This window comes from Rhinoraja longicauda, chromosome 18, assembly GCF_053455715.1.
Source record: "Rhinoraja longicauda isolate Sanriku21f chromosome 18, sRhiLon1.1, whole genome shotgun sequence".
NCBI classification, from domain to species: domain Eukaryota; kingdom Metazoa; phylum Chordata; class Chondrichthyes; order Rajiformes; family Arhynchobatidae; genus Rhinoraja; species Rhinoraja longicauda.
The window spans coordinates 6,548,787-6,563,828 of record NC_135970.1 but is presented as its reverse complement, the minus strand read 5'-3'; the positions used below and the strand labels follow the sequence as shown (position 1 = coordinate 6,563,828).

At 43.9% G+C, this 15,042-nt stretch overlaps 2 protein-coding genes across 3 annotated transcripts in view; one reads left to right on the top strand and one right to left on the bottom strand.

Annotated features, from left to right (window-relative positions):
- The window catches only part of LOC144602214 (oxysterols receptor LXR-alpha-like), a 442,571-nt gene that overhangs the window by 252,152 nt on the left and 175,377 nt on the right, over positions 1–15,042 (top strand). The gene's annotated exons all lie outside the window — the stretch shown is intronic.
- LOC144602213 (SITS-binding protein) overlaps positions 1–15,042 on the bottom strand; it is a 63,484-nt gene that overhangs the window by 26,355 nt on the left and 22,087 nt on the right. For both annotated transcript variants that reach the window (XM_078415023.1, XM_078415024.1), the window contains exon 3: positions 1,939–2,137. In XM_078415023.1, coding sequence (XP_078271149.1) covers positions 1,939–2,137 — 199 coding nt within the window. The remainder of the gene's footprint in view (positions 1–1,938; positions 2,138–15,042) is intronic.

Below are 15,042 nucleotides of genomic sequence, written 5' to 3'. Positions count from 1 at the left end.
AGGGGTGAATGGGTGTTATTGTTGTGAACTCTAGTATGGTTATTGGAAGAGGTCTGGATTCTGAGGCAGAGGAATAACCTCAAATCTTACCATTGGGATTTGGAGTGTCTCCTCTGCATCATAATCCAGAAGTTAAATTCAGTTAAATAAATAATCTGTAAAAACAAAAAAAAGGCTGGTCTCATTAAGGGTGACATTTTAACTACCAGAGTGTTATTAAACCTGATCTAGTTCACCAATGATTTTTAGGGAATGGAACCCATGGACTTTGTAATTAAATCTATTTGTGATTGGATCCAAATCATAACTACTTTCTGAAAAGGGCCAGCAAGGTACTCCACTGTACCAAGCCATCTGAACAAAACATAGGAATAAAACTGGACAGACGTTACCCTTTCATCCTAAGAACCAGGTCTGGAAAAGTCAAAGGCACACAGACCACCCAACTTTATAAAAGCATTTTCATGAACATCAGAGGACATGTCCCAAGTGGATGGATGTCCCACTGACCATATCAATATTCTGACATCTGATACCCTATGCCTGTTTCTGGTAACAATGTGAAAACCAACCCTTCACCCCCATTCTATGCTTTCTTTTGTATAGCAAACTTTATACTCTGATTATTCTGATCCATTTACACAACGTTTCACTGCCATAAGATGAAATAACAATGTTTAAAAATGAAAATTTCAGCAAACCTGTCTTTGCACAAAGCACATGCTGCAGTCTTTATATTTTCATGCTTATATCCTCTAATCAATCCTCCTAAATGAGTTGTACAAGATTTTTTATTATTATATACCTCCCCCTTGCACCCTTGCAAGAGCTTATCATAGACTCAAGTGTTTGAGTGCCATAGAACATGGCTCTGATTCTTTAATTGTATTATAATTGTCGAACATTATCTGATAGTTTTATAACTTCATACAAACTGCACTGTCCATTTCCACTTCTTCAATACACAAAAAACAACATTCAAATTGGTGATTAACAATTGTTTTTAATTTTTTAAAAAATTCAAAATGGCAATTAATTTTGTCCTTGATTATGCTGGTTGCAAATTTCTGCACCATTTATGTTAGATTCATAGCTACATGGTTTATCTTTCTCCACAAATCAGACTCAAATATATCACTGGGATTGCCAAAATTGAATGACATGGGAATTACCCAATCGCTACCACTGGCTGCCGTGTTGTCACTATATTCAACCTTATTTAAAACAGAGTCGTGTTACATTTGCAACCCGGTCTCCTGGCACTATTCCATATCCAAGGTAAGACTGTGATTAGAGCCTTTGCAATTTCAATCCTCAGTAGGCTTGGAAGATTCCATCCAGTCCAGATGACCTTTCCACTTTGAGGACTGCTAAACTTTAAACCACTTCCAGTTTGTCACATCCAGCATTGCCACTGCTTTCTCCTTAACACTGTATAGGCAGCATCTCCTTCTCTACTGAGGGCAGACAATGAATATCATTACCTATCTTAGCCAAGGCGTCTGTCTCCACAAAGTCCTATTCTGTTTATTAATCGGCCCTGAACTCCCTCTAGTCAATCTTTTACTATGTATATTTATTTAAATATTTAGATTCATATTTGTATTTGCCTCGGTTATATTCACATACTCTCTCCTTACTACTTCTTCTTCAATTTTTCAGATCAATTCTGCAATTTCTATGTTCAGTATTCCTGACTGGCCTTATTCTATTAAATACCCAATGCTGAGTTCTCTCTCACTTTGATATAGTCCCCCTGCTCCTATACATTGCCTCTGTTATATTTTTCTTGCTGTTATTTTAAATTATGATTGATTGAAACAATTCCAGAGCTGAAAGAAATATTTTTAAAGTGGCCGAACAGAGGTAAAGGAGTGTGCGTTTAAACCATGGACTCTTCTAATAGCGAACAGAAACGTGGCAGGATTTTTTTCTTACCACAGGATGCTGGTGTCAGGCTGGGCCACAGGGATCACACTGCTGCGTTGTTGGTAGGCTGATCTCAGACTGTCACCCACACATATCGTATAACTCAGGGGAACCATCTCAGCGTTGGGTGGGATCCCCAGGCACAACTGCTTTCTGCTCTCAATTCCAACATGTAATGGGACTTCCTGATGAACACGCACAGCAACACCTAATGCCAGAAATTCACATGAAAAGAAATGAGGGCAGAAGCAGGTTTTATCTTTGTCCTTCCCCGACACCTCATTCGCACTTATTTACCACAGGCACCAGATACACATGGTGCAAATGTACATCTGTTTACATCTGTGACCTATTGGCCAGTTCACCAGATGGGTTCTTGGGATGGTGGGGTGAGGGGGGGGGGGGGGGGGGGGGGGGGGGGGGGTGGGGAAAGGGAAGTGTGGTTGTTCTCTGGGGAGAGAATAAGTAGACAGAACCTATACCTTTAGAAGAATGAGAGATAATCTCATGAAAATGTATACATTTATTTCTGGACTTGACAAGGTAGATGTGTGGATTGATGTTTCTGAAACAGGGGTCTTTGACTCATAGTCTCAAAACAAAGAGTCAGCCATTCAAGACTGAGATGAGAAGGAATGTAGTGAGTGTCATTCAATGATTATACACCAGACACGGATCAATAGATGTTCGGAAACAATGGGAATCAAGGGATATGTTGTTAGTGCAAGAAATTGATATTGAGAAGAAGATAAGCCAAGATTTTATTGAATTGTAGAGCAGGCACGAGGGACCAAGGGGCCCACTCCTGTTCCTACTTTGTATGTTCTGATGGACTTCAGTGTGTATTGCCATTTCACTGGATGCTCCAATGCAAGTAATAAATCAGTTCTATTACTGATCTGGGATTCTGGTTGAATTGGTCCAGCTTGGCAGCATAGGGCCCAAATTCAAATCTGCAAACCTTAGTTAAACTTAGCCAAAAGACAGTCTCCACACTCTCTCACCTATAAGATGAACAGTTTAGTCTTGGTATGCCTATATAACATATAACAGTATAACAGAGCTTTATTTGTCATTCGGTACCGAGGTACCGAACGAAACTACATAGCAGTCATACAAAAAAAGAACACAAGACACATAACCCCAACACAAACGTCCATCACAGTGACTCTAAACACCCCCTCACTGTGATGGAGGCAACAAAACTTCCACTCTCTTCCCCACGCCCACGGACTGACAGCTCGTCCCCGACCGACCCGCACAGTCCCCGCAAGGGGATGGAAGTCCCCGCGGCCGAGTCGCACCGGGTGCTGAAACGTCTCGCGGTCGAGCCGGGCGATGGAAGGCCCCGCGACCAAGCCTTGCGCAGCTAAGTCCCGTGGCCGAGCCGCACCGCGCGATGTTAAGTCCCGCGGCCGAGCCGCACCAGCGATGTAAAGCCCCGCGGCCGAGCCGCACCGGGCGATGTAAAGTCCCACGGCCGAGCCGCACCGGATGATGTTAGGCCCCGCAGCCGAGCTGCACCGGGCACTGTTAAGTCCAGCGGCCGAGCCGCACCAGCGATGTAAAGTCCCGCGGCCATGCCGCACCGGGCGATGAAAAGTCCCGCGGCCGAGCCGCACCGGGCGATGAAAAGTCCCGCGGCCGAGCCGCACCGGGCACTGTTAAGTCCAGCGGCCAAGCTGCACCGGGCGATGTAAAGCCCCGCGGCCGAGCCGCACCCCGCGCCGTGAGGAAGAGAAAAGTTTCCCCCACCCACACCACCACCCCCCCACCCACACCCACACCACCACTCCCCACACATACACAACCAAAAAAAATACAAAAACCATCCCAACACCGACACACAACAAAAAAAAAAGGAAAAAAGACGAACAGACTGCTAGCGAGCCGCAGCCGTTAGGCGCCACCACTTCCGCTTAAGTTCTGAGAAATGTACAAGGTTTTCTCAGAAATCTAAATCTTAATTTGTGTTGTAGCTTGTGTTTGTTTGAGGGGTTTTTCAACTATGCTTTACTTATCTATTCCCCACCCCACCACATGTCCCTATAGGAACTACTGACCTCTCTCACATTTCTAAGGCTGACATCACCTGATTGCACTCTAATCCCTGTTAAGCTCTCACTGGCATGGGCTGCCCTGTTCGAAGGATTCCAGAGCAGCAATGCAGATCTTAATGCAGGCTGAGTGCACATGCACTGAGTGCATTTGAAGAAAAACAAAACACTCACTATAATGGCATGTTATGAATTTTCATATCACAATTAAGGATGTGTCAGTTCGGGTCTTATTTTCGCATAGTACTATACTAACCTCTGAAATTCTTAGAAACTCAGCCAAGAAATTGATGTCAACCTGGGGTATGTGGGTATGTGAGGAGTGTGCCACTGATGAGTTTCTCACAATCAAACACCTTTCCCCTCCAATGCAGTTCTCCGTAATGCTAAGCAGCAAGATCCCTACATTGTATATATCTGAGTAACTTCCAGCCCCAAACAAGTCTCCATCTCCCTCCCACCCACATACTTTCCTGCTGGTCCAGCTGGCACTTCCCATTTCAAGGAACTCAGTTCAGGATATTTCCCAATTGAGCTCCATTGGAAAACCCCGATTCAAATAACAACTGCTTGAATTACCATGGAGGCCCAATGTCTGTTAGTGAGTGTTGAGTAGCCTATCTGTCACAGTTTCAAGGAAATAGGATATACTTATGAAAATATTGCCATCTATAAAAGATCAGAGTGCTCCTTATATCGTCCCAGACATCAGCTTGTAAATGTGTCCCAAATTAGGCAGAAGCTAATGGAATTGTAAATCTACAGCTGTTGGCCAGTGATTGATCTTACACATGTACAGGTTAAATGCCATATGGATAGCTCCGTAATAGTTCTGGGAACCACATATACAGTGAACGTGGCTCTGGGATGGGGACCTTGGAGCATGGGAGTATCGATTCAGAGATGGATGCAAAATGATGGAGTAATTCAGCGGGTCAGGCAGCATCTCTGGAGAAAAGGACAGAAAGGTTAGTATGGGAAGGGGAGTTAAAATGTTTGGCATCTGGGAGATCGTGTAGACCAAGACAGGCTGAGCATAGGTGTTCAGCGAAACGATCGCCCAGTCTGTGTCAAATGGAATCAAAGTTTGTGTTTTATCTCATGATGTGAATAATGAACTGAAACAACAGCAGAATCATAAAAGGATTTGCAGAATCCCTGAATTATTACTTTGTCTTAGTCCCATCTCCCTAGCACCATTTCCCAGATCTATAATCTAACATAGACAATAGGTGCAAGAGTAAGCCATTCGGCCCTTCGAACCAGCACTGCCATTCAATGTAACCCACTAATCTATGATTGCCCGAGTCCCTAACTCCATCCACCTAATTTCATAGCCAATGACTCATGACTCTCTCCTCCACTACTTAAACATTGTCAGTCCCCAGATCTCCATTGCACCACATAACCATTCATACACCCACAACCCTAAAGAGCACAGGCTCACCTAGACTAGCCAGCCCTTTGAAATCCCGCCTCTGAAAGCAAGACCAATGGGCTCACTTTCAATGCTGATGCCCATTCAGCTGGGCCACAGACCTTTGGTGATATTGGTGAATATTGGTGCCCAACAAGAATGTGTACTTAATCCCTTAAACTATGTAATTACTCCCTATACACTCCCTAAGTACTTACTCCCTATACACTCACGACTGTTCAGCCATTTAGAAGTTTGCAGATGGCACCACTTTAATGGTCCAGACCTCGAACAATGACAAGACAGAGGCGCAGGAAGAAGATTGATAACTCAGTGACATCATTTCAAGACACCAACCTCTCCCTCAATGACAAAAGAATTAGCAACTGATTTCAGGAAATAGGGAGGCGTACACTCCCAAGCCAACATCAATAGTCACCCATTCCTTCTCTCCAGAGATGCTGCCTGTCCCGCTGAGTTACTCCAGCATTTTCTGTCTATCTTCGGTTTAAACCAGCATCTGCAGTTCCTTCCTACACATCAATAGTGCTGAAGTGGACATGGTTGAGAGCTTCAAGTTCCTGAGCATAAATATCACCAACAATTTGTCCTGGTGCAACCCCATTGACACCGCAGTCATGAAAGTACCAATGCCTCTACTTCCTCAGATGCCCAAGGTTTAGCATGTCTCCAAAAACTCTTACCAGTTTCACCAAATGCCCTGCAGAAAGCAACCTGTTAAGATGCAGCAAAGCTTGGTTTGGCAATTGCTCTGCCCAAGACCGTAAGAAATTTCAGACGATTGTCGATGAGGCCCAGTGCATCACACAAACCAACATTACCCAATGTATAGCTCATGCTGCCTCAGGAAGGCAGTTAACATGATCAAGGAGCTTTTTCACCCAAATCATTCTATCTTCTCCCCTCCCCCATACAAAAGCTTGAAAGCATGTACCACCAGATTCAGGAACAGCTTATTTCCCACTATTATCAGACTAAGTTGGAAAGGATGCACAAGGCATTCATCAGGTTGTTACCTAGGCCTATGCTCTTGAATTATATGGAGTGGTTGGATATGGTGGCACTTTTAGGAGCATCGAAGGCTGAGGGATGACCATAATGAGGTATACAAGATCTTGAGGGAAATGGATAAAGTGAACATACACAGTCTTTTTCCCCAAGCTGGAATGTTCTAAAACTAGAGGGCATTGGTTTAAGTTGAGAGGGGAGAGATTTAAGAGGACCTCAGGGGCAATTTTTCACTCAGAGGGCAGTCTACATCTGATCTAAGATGCCAAAAGAAAGCATAGAAGCAGATATAATTGCAACTTTTAGAAGGCATTTGGGCAGATACCGTGTTTGGATAGGAAGGGTTTAGAGGGCTCTGGGACAAATGCAGGCAAATGGGACTAGCCGGTTTGCCTACTTGATCTGTGTGTTCAAAGTGGACTTTAGGGCCTGGTTCTGTGCTATAGAGCTCCGTGACTTTATTACTCTATCAACGGACCTCTAATAAGTCAAGGTTGTAGTACCAATCTTCCTCATTGCACTTTTTAAAACATTTGCACTTTCTCTAATGCTGTAACACAATATTCCACACTGGTTATTTTTCTATTTGCATTATCTTTTTTACTGGTGTATGGCTAGATTGTATTTGTGTATGGTATCAGTGCATGACAATAATGATCTAATAAACCAATAATAATCTCAATGATGCAGTGTACAGTATATGCAGTCTACATAATGTCAGAAAAGCATGATATATGCTGTTTTTCCATAAGCCAGGGTACAGTCCCATTCTCCAACTTACCTCATTGAGAACATTAGACTAATTCTCTGGAATTGGTGAGAAAAATATTCTGCACTGTATCTTTCCCTTCACCACCTATTATACTTGAGCTTGGCTTCATTTTATTTATGTATAGTATTATCTGATTTAATTGGATAGCTTGCAAAACAAAGCTTTTCATTATATATTGGTACACATGACAATAAATAACCCAATTCTAACCCTTTTGAGAAGAAGAGGTGGAACACATAGGATTACAATCGGAGAGAGGAAAGTTATATGACAATAAAACAATCTTGACTCAAAGAGCTACTGAACCTAGGTAAGTGGAAATGATTAACAGACAGACCAACCCCCACCAACGATGAAATCAATGAATTGGCTGGAAGGTCATCTCCCATTTCTATGTTTCTAAACTCCGAAATCCGGAATTCATTGTTGGAGGTCATCATGAACAGTAGGGCACAAGTAGTCCATTACTGGGGGTTAGATTGATACTAGGGTAATATGATGTTAGTCAGGGGTCATTTTTGGCACAGGAATCCAGGATCACACAACCACTTAGGTTGGCAGATCAGTGCAGTACAGAATGGTTTGCTGCAAAGTTGGGGGATGGCACCTTTGGTAGGAGAGATTAAACTCACTGATATCCTGGCAAGATGAAGGCAACCAGTAGATTCATCCCTGATGCGTATATAAAAAGAAATTTCTTACGAAGTGTTAGTCTTGAATGGTTAATTCTGTTTATCTCTCCATAATGCTGCCTGGTATACTGAGTGTTTCCACCCTTCTCTATTTTTATTTCAGATTATTTCAGATTTTCAACATATGAAATTTATTTTGTTTTCTGAGTCAGGCCTGACGGCCTAGCCAATATTTATCTCATAGTCAACATTTCTGAAACAGATTTTCTGGTCAATATTGAATTGTTATTTGTGGATGCTAATGATGTATAAATTTGGTTGATATATTTCCTATGAAACATCAAAAACTACAAAATGGATGTTAATGTATAAGTGGTACAATATCTTGTAATGTTCTGCAAGCAGTGTGAATACTGATATATAACAATAATGGTATTGACACTGCAGGTCCTGCAGCATCAGAGGATCAAACACCCTTGACCACTGTTTGTCCACTGATAAAGATACCTATTAGTCCATCCCTCACCCTCACTGAAGGAAATCAGACCATCTGGTTGTATTCCTACTTCTTGCGTGCAGGCAGCAACTGAAGGACATGGCTACAATGGTGCAGACTGCATGGAGCTGGTTAGGGGAGGCAGAGGAATGACTCGGCGATTGCTTGAGGTCAGTAGACTAGATGATGTTAACTTGGCAACGGATCTGAATGATACTGATTACATTAACAAATGTGTGAAGAAGTGTGTCCCTACCAAAACTAATTGAGTTTTTTCCCAACCAAAAGTCTTGGATGAACCATGAGATCCACCTTCTCCCATGTATACAAAGGAGATCGTCATTCCAATTAAGGTGTGGTCATTATCAATGGTGGCATAAAAAGGACAATTAATGGTATCAAAATTTAAAATGCAATAAATGTGTGACCATTGCTGCATCATTATTTACACCTTTGACCACAAGTCCATCGGGCAGTGGTCAGCACGGAACGTCCTGCAGGCACTGCAGGGAAATGACTCCATGGATCCTGTGGCGTGGTTCCCAGAGCAGACTGCCCAGCTTGTCTGGCAAAATGCCTCATCACCAGAACTCACCAACAAGCACCAAGACCTGGCTTGGCTGGCGGTGAGGGGAGCCCTCCCAGTCAGATCCTCCCTGCACCGTCGGAAGGACTCACTACCAGCGCACGCTGCCCTCGGGACGGCTGCTATAGAGAGGAGACGGTGGCCCACCTCTTCGCAGAATGTGGATTTGCAAAGAGAGTCTGGAGAGGTTTGCAAGGATCCCTGTCACCATTAATCTGAACAGCTCCGTCACAGAGGACTCTTGATTTATGAACTGTTCCCAGAGACGCATTCAGAGACTGATATCGAGTGCTGCTGTAAGATCATCAACTCGGTGAAAGACGCTCTTTGGTCTGCCCGAGCTTTGTTGACCTCCCAGCTGAGCGAGATGTCCGTCGGGGAATGTTGCCGACTGACCCGCTGCAGGAATACATGCTGAGGGACGCACTGAAGCTTAGTGCAGCCAACGCCAAGGCTCTGTGGGGGAGGGCCACAGTTTCGGGTCCTTCCGCAGCTGGGCATGAGGGGCAGGGTGTGGTGGAGATGCCCCTCAAAATAAGGGAAGGGATTCCGCGCCAGTGGGCCACATGGGTGGCAAGGGCGGGGGGCTAATTTTGTATAATTGGTGTATTGAATGTATGTATTGAATGTACGTATAGCCTCCGAGAATGTCGGATGGTTTTGTAAGGAACATGTTTTGTATATATTTATTTCTTGAATAAAGTATATTTTGAAATTTAAAAAAATATATATTTACAGTGGGAGGTCACTTTCAGCAATACTGAAGAAAACTTGACAAGATTTAGTCTCTGAGAGTAGTAATGTTTTCCCCTCATCTGCAAAATTGAGCAAAACAAGTGCCCAATAATTGTTCATCTGAAGATCTGGATTATTGTTAATGATTGGGAAGGAGAATTATGGTATGGGTAAAGTCCATGATAACAAAGACTATACAGGGACTGGTTTCAATTATTTCAACGACAAAAACAGTGTATGTAGAATTTGAAAAGAGATTATGTTTGTCGGGTCAATTGTGCAATGGGGTGTGCTGCCTGTTATTGTTAGAAGGATTGGGCTCGATACTTACAAATATATATTTTATTTCCTCTTGAACTACTTGAATGTGGACAGAGTTAGAGATCTCGGACCAGAAATCCAGAGTGCAACAACAGCAAAGGGACTTGGGGATTAGATTTATGGTTAAACATTGGAATAATTTCTGAAAGAAAACTAATCTAATATGAATCATTATCAACCAATTTAGCAGCTGGAATCCATTATCAATGTGTCATTAATCCCAAAACAAAAGGGTAAAATAGCAGCAAGGCATTCATTGCTTCCTCAGGCAAGGGTCAGTAGGTCTGAGAGACAAGTGTTTCTCAGTCCTGAAAAGCAAATATGGACAGCTGCTCAAATATTGTCTGAGTCTGATTTCAACTGATTGGATGGATGTGAAAGATAAAGATGAAGCACATGATTTATTAAAAAAAAATTAAGACTAGCATTCGTGAAGTACCTTTCATGATCTCAGCCTGGACTAAAGTGTCTAAGAGTCAATGAAGTAATGGTAAAGCTGTGTCACCATTATAATGCAGAAAATAGGCCAGCCAATTTGGTTGTCACAATGCTCCAAAAAACACCACACTCTTCCCCCCCCCCCCCCCCCCCCAGATAACCTATCTTGAAATTCAATAACATAATGCATGATTTTGTCTGCATAATGCAAATGGATTAAGGAACATTGAGATGAAATCGGCCATAAACCTTTTACTGACAGCAATGTACAATTCTGAATCACACTTTAGTGAGGATGTAATGCCCGTGCCTTGAGGCTGCTCAGTCACACAGTAATAACATTAACAACTATGCAAAGCGCATTTGACATCACTGCTGTAATTCTCTAGCCCAGATGCACAATGAAGAAATGGCACTGACCTTGCCCAGGAAAAGTAGGCCTTAATAGAAAGGTGCAGAGCATTGGAGAAGCAGGTTCATAACATGCCCACACACCAGATCAGTCCAACTTGCCCTACTACTTCTATCAGCGTTTCCAGTTTGGAATTGGCCAGCTGTGAGAGATCACTATGGACTTGTTATACTGCATAGCTGACTCCTTAAACGACACACAGTTGATATGTAAATCAATGCTAGAGTCATACAAATTGTGCCAATTCTACAGATGATGCCTTTCACTTCACACAGACAAAACCACACCTGCACAGCCTGAATGAGATTTTCACCAAACTCTGTTCAGTGCCATTTTGATGTCTGTTTTCATGTGAGGTACAATGTCATGCTCTCTATTTTGAAGCATAAATAGTGATCAGGACAGCATGTTCTTTTTCTTTCAAGTATGTTTTTACATCTATCTGAGAGTTCATCTGACAAATAGCACCTTTCTAAGACTAGCTTGGTACTGCATTGGAGCATCAGTATGTAATTTTATGTTCAAATTGCCAAAGTGGACTTGAATCCTCAATCCCATGGATCAAAAATGAGAGTACAACCCGCTGCACCACAGCTGTTATAGCTACTGCACATCAACTTTGAAACAATTCCTATATGGAAAACTGAGTCTTCAAAAAAAGAATTTAAGCCCAATTCCCGTATATGCAGTTGGGTTCTTTAATATTAGAATAAGCCTACACCATTTTACTTTTAATGGTCATGCTCAAAAGATGGGCATCAGTGAAGTAATAGAGAGACGCAAGTGAGGAGAGGGAAGTAAGTGACAAAAGGCTAAAGGTAAAAATAAGACACAAGGTTTACAGATGAGCAAAGAAAAGGAGGAGTAAAATGTAAAGCCGGAGACACAAAATGCTGGAGTAACTCAGCAGGACGGGCAGCATCTCTGGAGAGAAGGAATGGGTGATGTTTCGGGTCGAGACCCTTCTTCAGACTGATGACAGGGGAGTGGGCGGGCAGGGAAAGAATGTAGTCAGAGATAGTAAGACTGGTGGGAGAACTGGAAAGGGGGAGGGGATGGAGAGAGAGGGAAAGCAAAGGCTATTTGAAGTAAGAGAATCAATGTTCACACTGTTGGGGTGTAAGCTACCCAAGCAAAATATGAGGTGCTGTTCCTTCAATTTGCGCTGGGACTCACTCTGTCAATGGAGGAGGCCCAGGACAGAATGGTCAGATTGGGAATGGGAGGGGGAGTTAAAGTGCTGAGCAACTGGGAGATCAGGTAGGTTAAGGCGGACTGAGCGGAGGTGTTCAGCAAAACGATCACCAAGCCTGCGCTTGGTCTCGCCGATATACAGGAGTTGACACCTGGAACAGCGGATGCAGTAGATGAGGTTGAAGGAGGTGCAAGTGAACCTCTGCCTCACCTGAAAAGACTGTTGGGGTCCTTGGATGGAGTCGAGGGGGGAGGTAAAGGGACAGGTGTTACATCTCCTGTGGTTGCAGGGGAAAGTACCTAGGGAGGGGGTTGTTTCAGTGGGAAGAGACGAGTTGACCAGGGAGTTGCGGAGGGAACGGTCTCTGCGGAAAGCAGAAAGGGGTGGAGATGGGAAGATGTGGCCAGTAGTGGGATCTCGTTGGAGGAGGCGAAAATGTTGGAGGATTATATGTTGTATGCGACGGCTGATGGGGTAGAAGGTGAGGACAAGGGAGACTCTGTCCTTGTTACAAATGGGGGGAGGGGGATATCAAGAAGACCCTAGTGAGAGTCTCATCTATAATGGAAGAGGGGAACCCTCGTTCCCTAAAGAATGAGGACATCTCTGATGACCTGGTATGGAAAACCTCATCCTGGGCGCAGATGCGGCGTAGACGGAGGAATTGGGAGTAGGGGATAGAGTCTTTATAGGAAGCAGGGTGGGAAGAAGTGCAGTCTAGATAACTATGGGAGTCAGTGGGTTTATAATAGATGTCAGTCAATAGTCTGTCTCCCGTGATGGAGACGGTGAGATCTAGAAACGGTAGGGAGCTGTCGGAGATAGTCCAAGTAAAGCCAGAGAGGCGGATAAGGGTTGAAGGAGACAAGAGGAAAGGGAAAGAGGGGAAAAATAGAGATATGTGAGACACGGGAATGGGAGACGAGTATGAGGAGGGGAAAGGAACAGGGGAGGGGAAAGGCTGTATGGGAGGTGGTCGGGAAACTGTGTGCACCGTGGGATTTGGGGAGGGGGGGTGGTTATTGTTTGAAATTGAAGAATTCATTGATCTTGCAGTTAGGTTGTAGCCAAGTGAAATATGGAGTGCTATTTTTCCAGATTGCACGTTGCCTTAATATGGCAATAGATGCAACAAAGGACAGAAATATTGGGATGGGAATGGGAAGGGGAGTTAAAATGGTTAGCAACCTGCTGCTCCAACAGGTTTCGTCAGACTCTTGGGGCAAGTGTTTGGCGAAAGAGTAACCTGGTCTCGAGGAGACCACATCAGGAGCACCATTTAATTCATATAACGAGTTCAGAAGAGATGCATGTGAACCTCCGTCTTACCTGGAAGATTGCACAGATCTCTGGATGGAAGTGAGAGAGTTGGTGTAGGGACAAGTGTTATATTTCCTGCGGTTCCAAGGATAAGTGCCTGGGAAAGGGACAAGTTGAGTCGGAAGGGATGGGCAAACTAAGGAGTTGAAAAGAGAGTGATCACCACAGAAAGTGCAAAGGGCACGGATGGGAAGATATAATTGGTGGTAAGATCACATTGAAAGAGGTGAAAATATTGGAGAATGATGTGTTGGATGTAGAGGCTGATGGGATGAAAGATGGGAACCAGGATAATCCTATCCTTATTCCATTTGGGTGTTGGGGGATCAATATCCAAACTGCGGAACACAGAAGAGATATGAATCGGGGTTCCGTCTATTGAACAAAGAGAACATCTTAGATGTCCAAGAGTGGAAAGCATGTTGGGAGCAGGTGCAGTGAAGACAGAGAAATTGATTGTAAGGGATAAAGCGTTCTTGTGAGAGACAGGGTGGGAGGAGCTGTGGGAGTACTGAAGAGGACATCTCGGATGTCCTAGAGTAGAAAGCCTCATGACTACTCCTGCCCCATCTCTTGCAAAAATGCCACCCCTTACTCCTAATTTCTCCATCTCCGCCCCATCTACTCCCAAATTCATACTTTCCATGCTCGGACATCGAAATGTCATTTCTTCATTAAACATGGTTTTCTCCTGCTGTTGTAGATGGAGGCAAAAATCATTTCTGCTCTGTCTCCTGCAGTTCGGCTCTCACTCCTCCTTCCCCCAGACAGAACAAGGACATAGTTTCCATGAATGTTAAATTCTCCAATTTCAACTCCCAACCCACCCTCCCTTTCCCCCATCTCTCCACCCCCTCCCATCCCAGTGCGCACACATTTCCCCACCATCTCTCAGAACCTCAGTTACCCTGCCCCTCTCCCCTCCTCCATATGCTCATCTCCCATCTCCGAGTCCTATATTTCCCCTTTATCTCCCCTTTCCTCTTCCAACCATATTCCTCCCCCTGCCTTACATTTCATTCCCACTCTTCATTTCTTACCTGACATCTTTTTGTCTCTAGCCTTTGTCACAAGTAAGTACTACCCAACTGCCATTCAGCCCCCCATCTCACCTGAATTCTCCTATCACTTACCAGGCTTTGTTCCACCCTACCTCTCTTTTTCAGCTTTCTGTCCCCTACTTCAATCAGTTTGAAGGGTTCTAACCTGAAACATCTCTCCATTTCCTTCACAGATGCTGCTGGACCTGCCGAGTTCCTCCAGCACTTTGTATTTTGCTAGTGAATAGAACTGGCTAGATTGTGCTTGGAATACTGTATGCAGTTCACGTGACCACATAATAGGATTGCACTGGAGAGGGAACAGAGGAGGTCCACTAACATTCCACCTGGGATCAAATGTTTCTGTTATGAGAGACGAGATAAAATTAAGAGAGACATAGTCAGAATTTTTCCATCGTGGTAGGGGTATCAAAAATTGGAGGTTTAAAGTGAGAGTGAGGAATATAAATGGGGATCTGAGGGAAAGGTTTGTTTTAAATGCAGAGAATGGTTCCGAACTCACTGCCCGATGAGGTAATAGAGTACAATCACCATGTTTCAGAGACATTTAGACGGACACTTGAATCGGCATTGCATAGAATGATACAGACCTAATGCAGGTAAATGGGATTCAGGCAAAATGGTTGGCATAGCCTTGGTAGG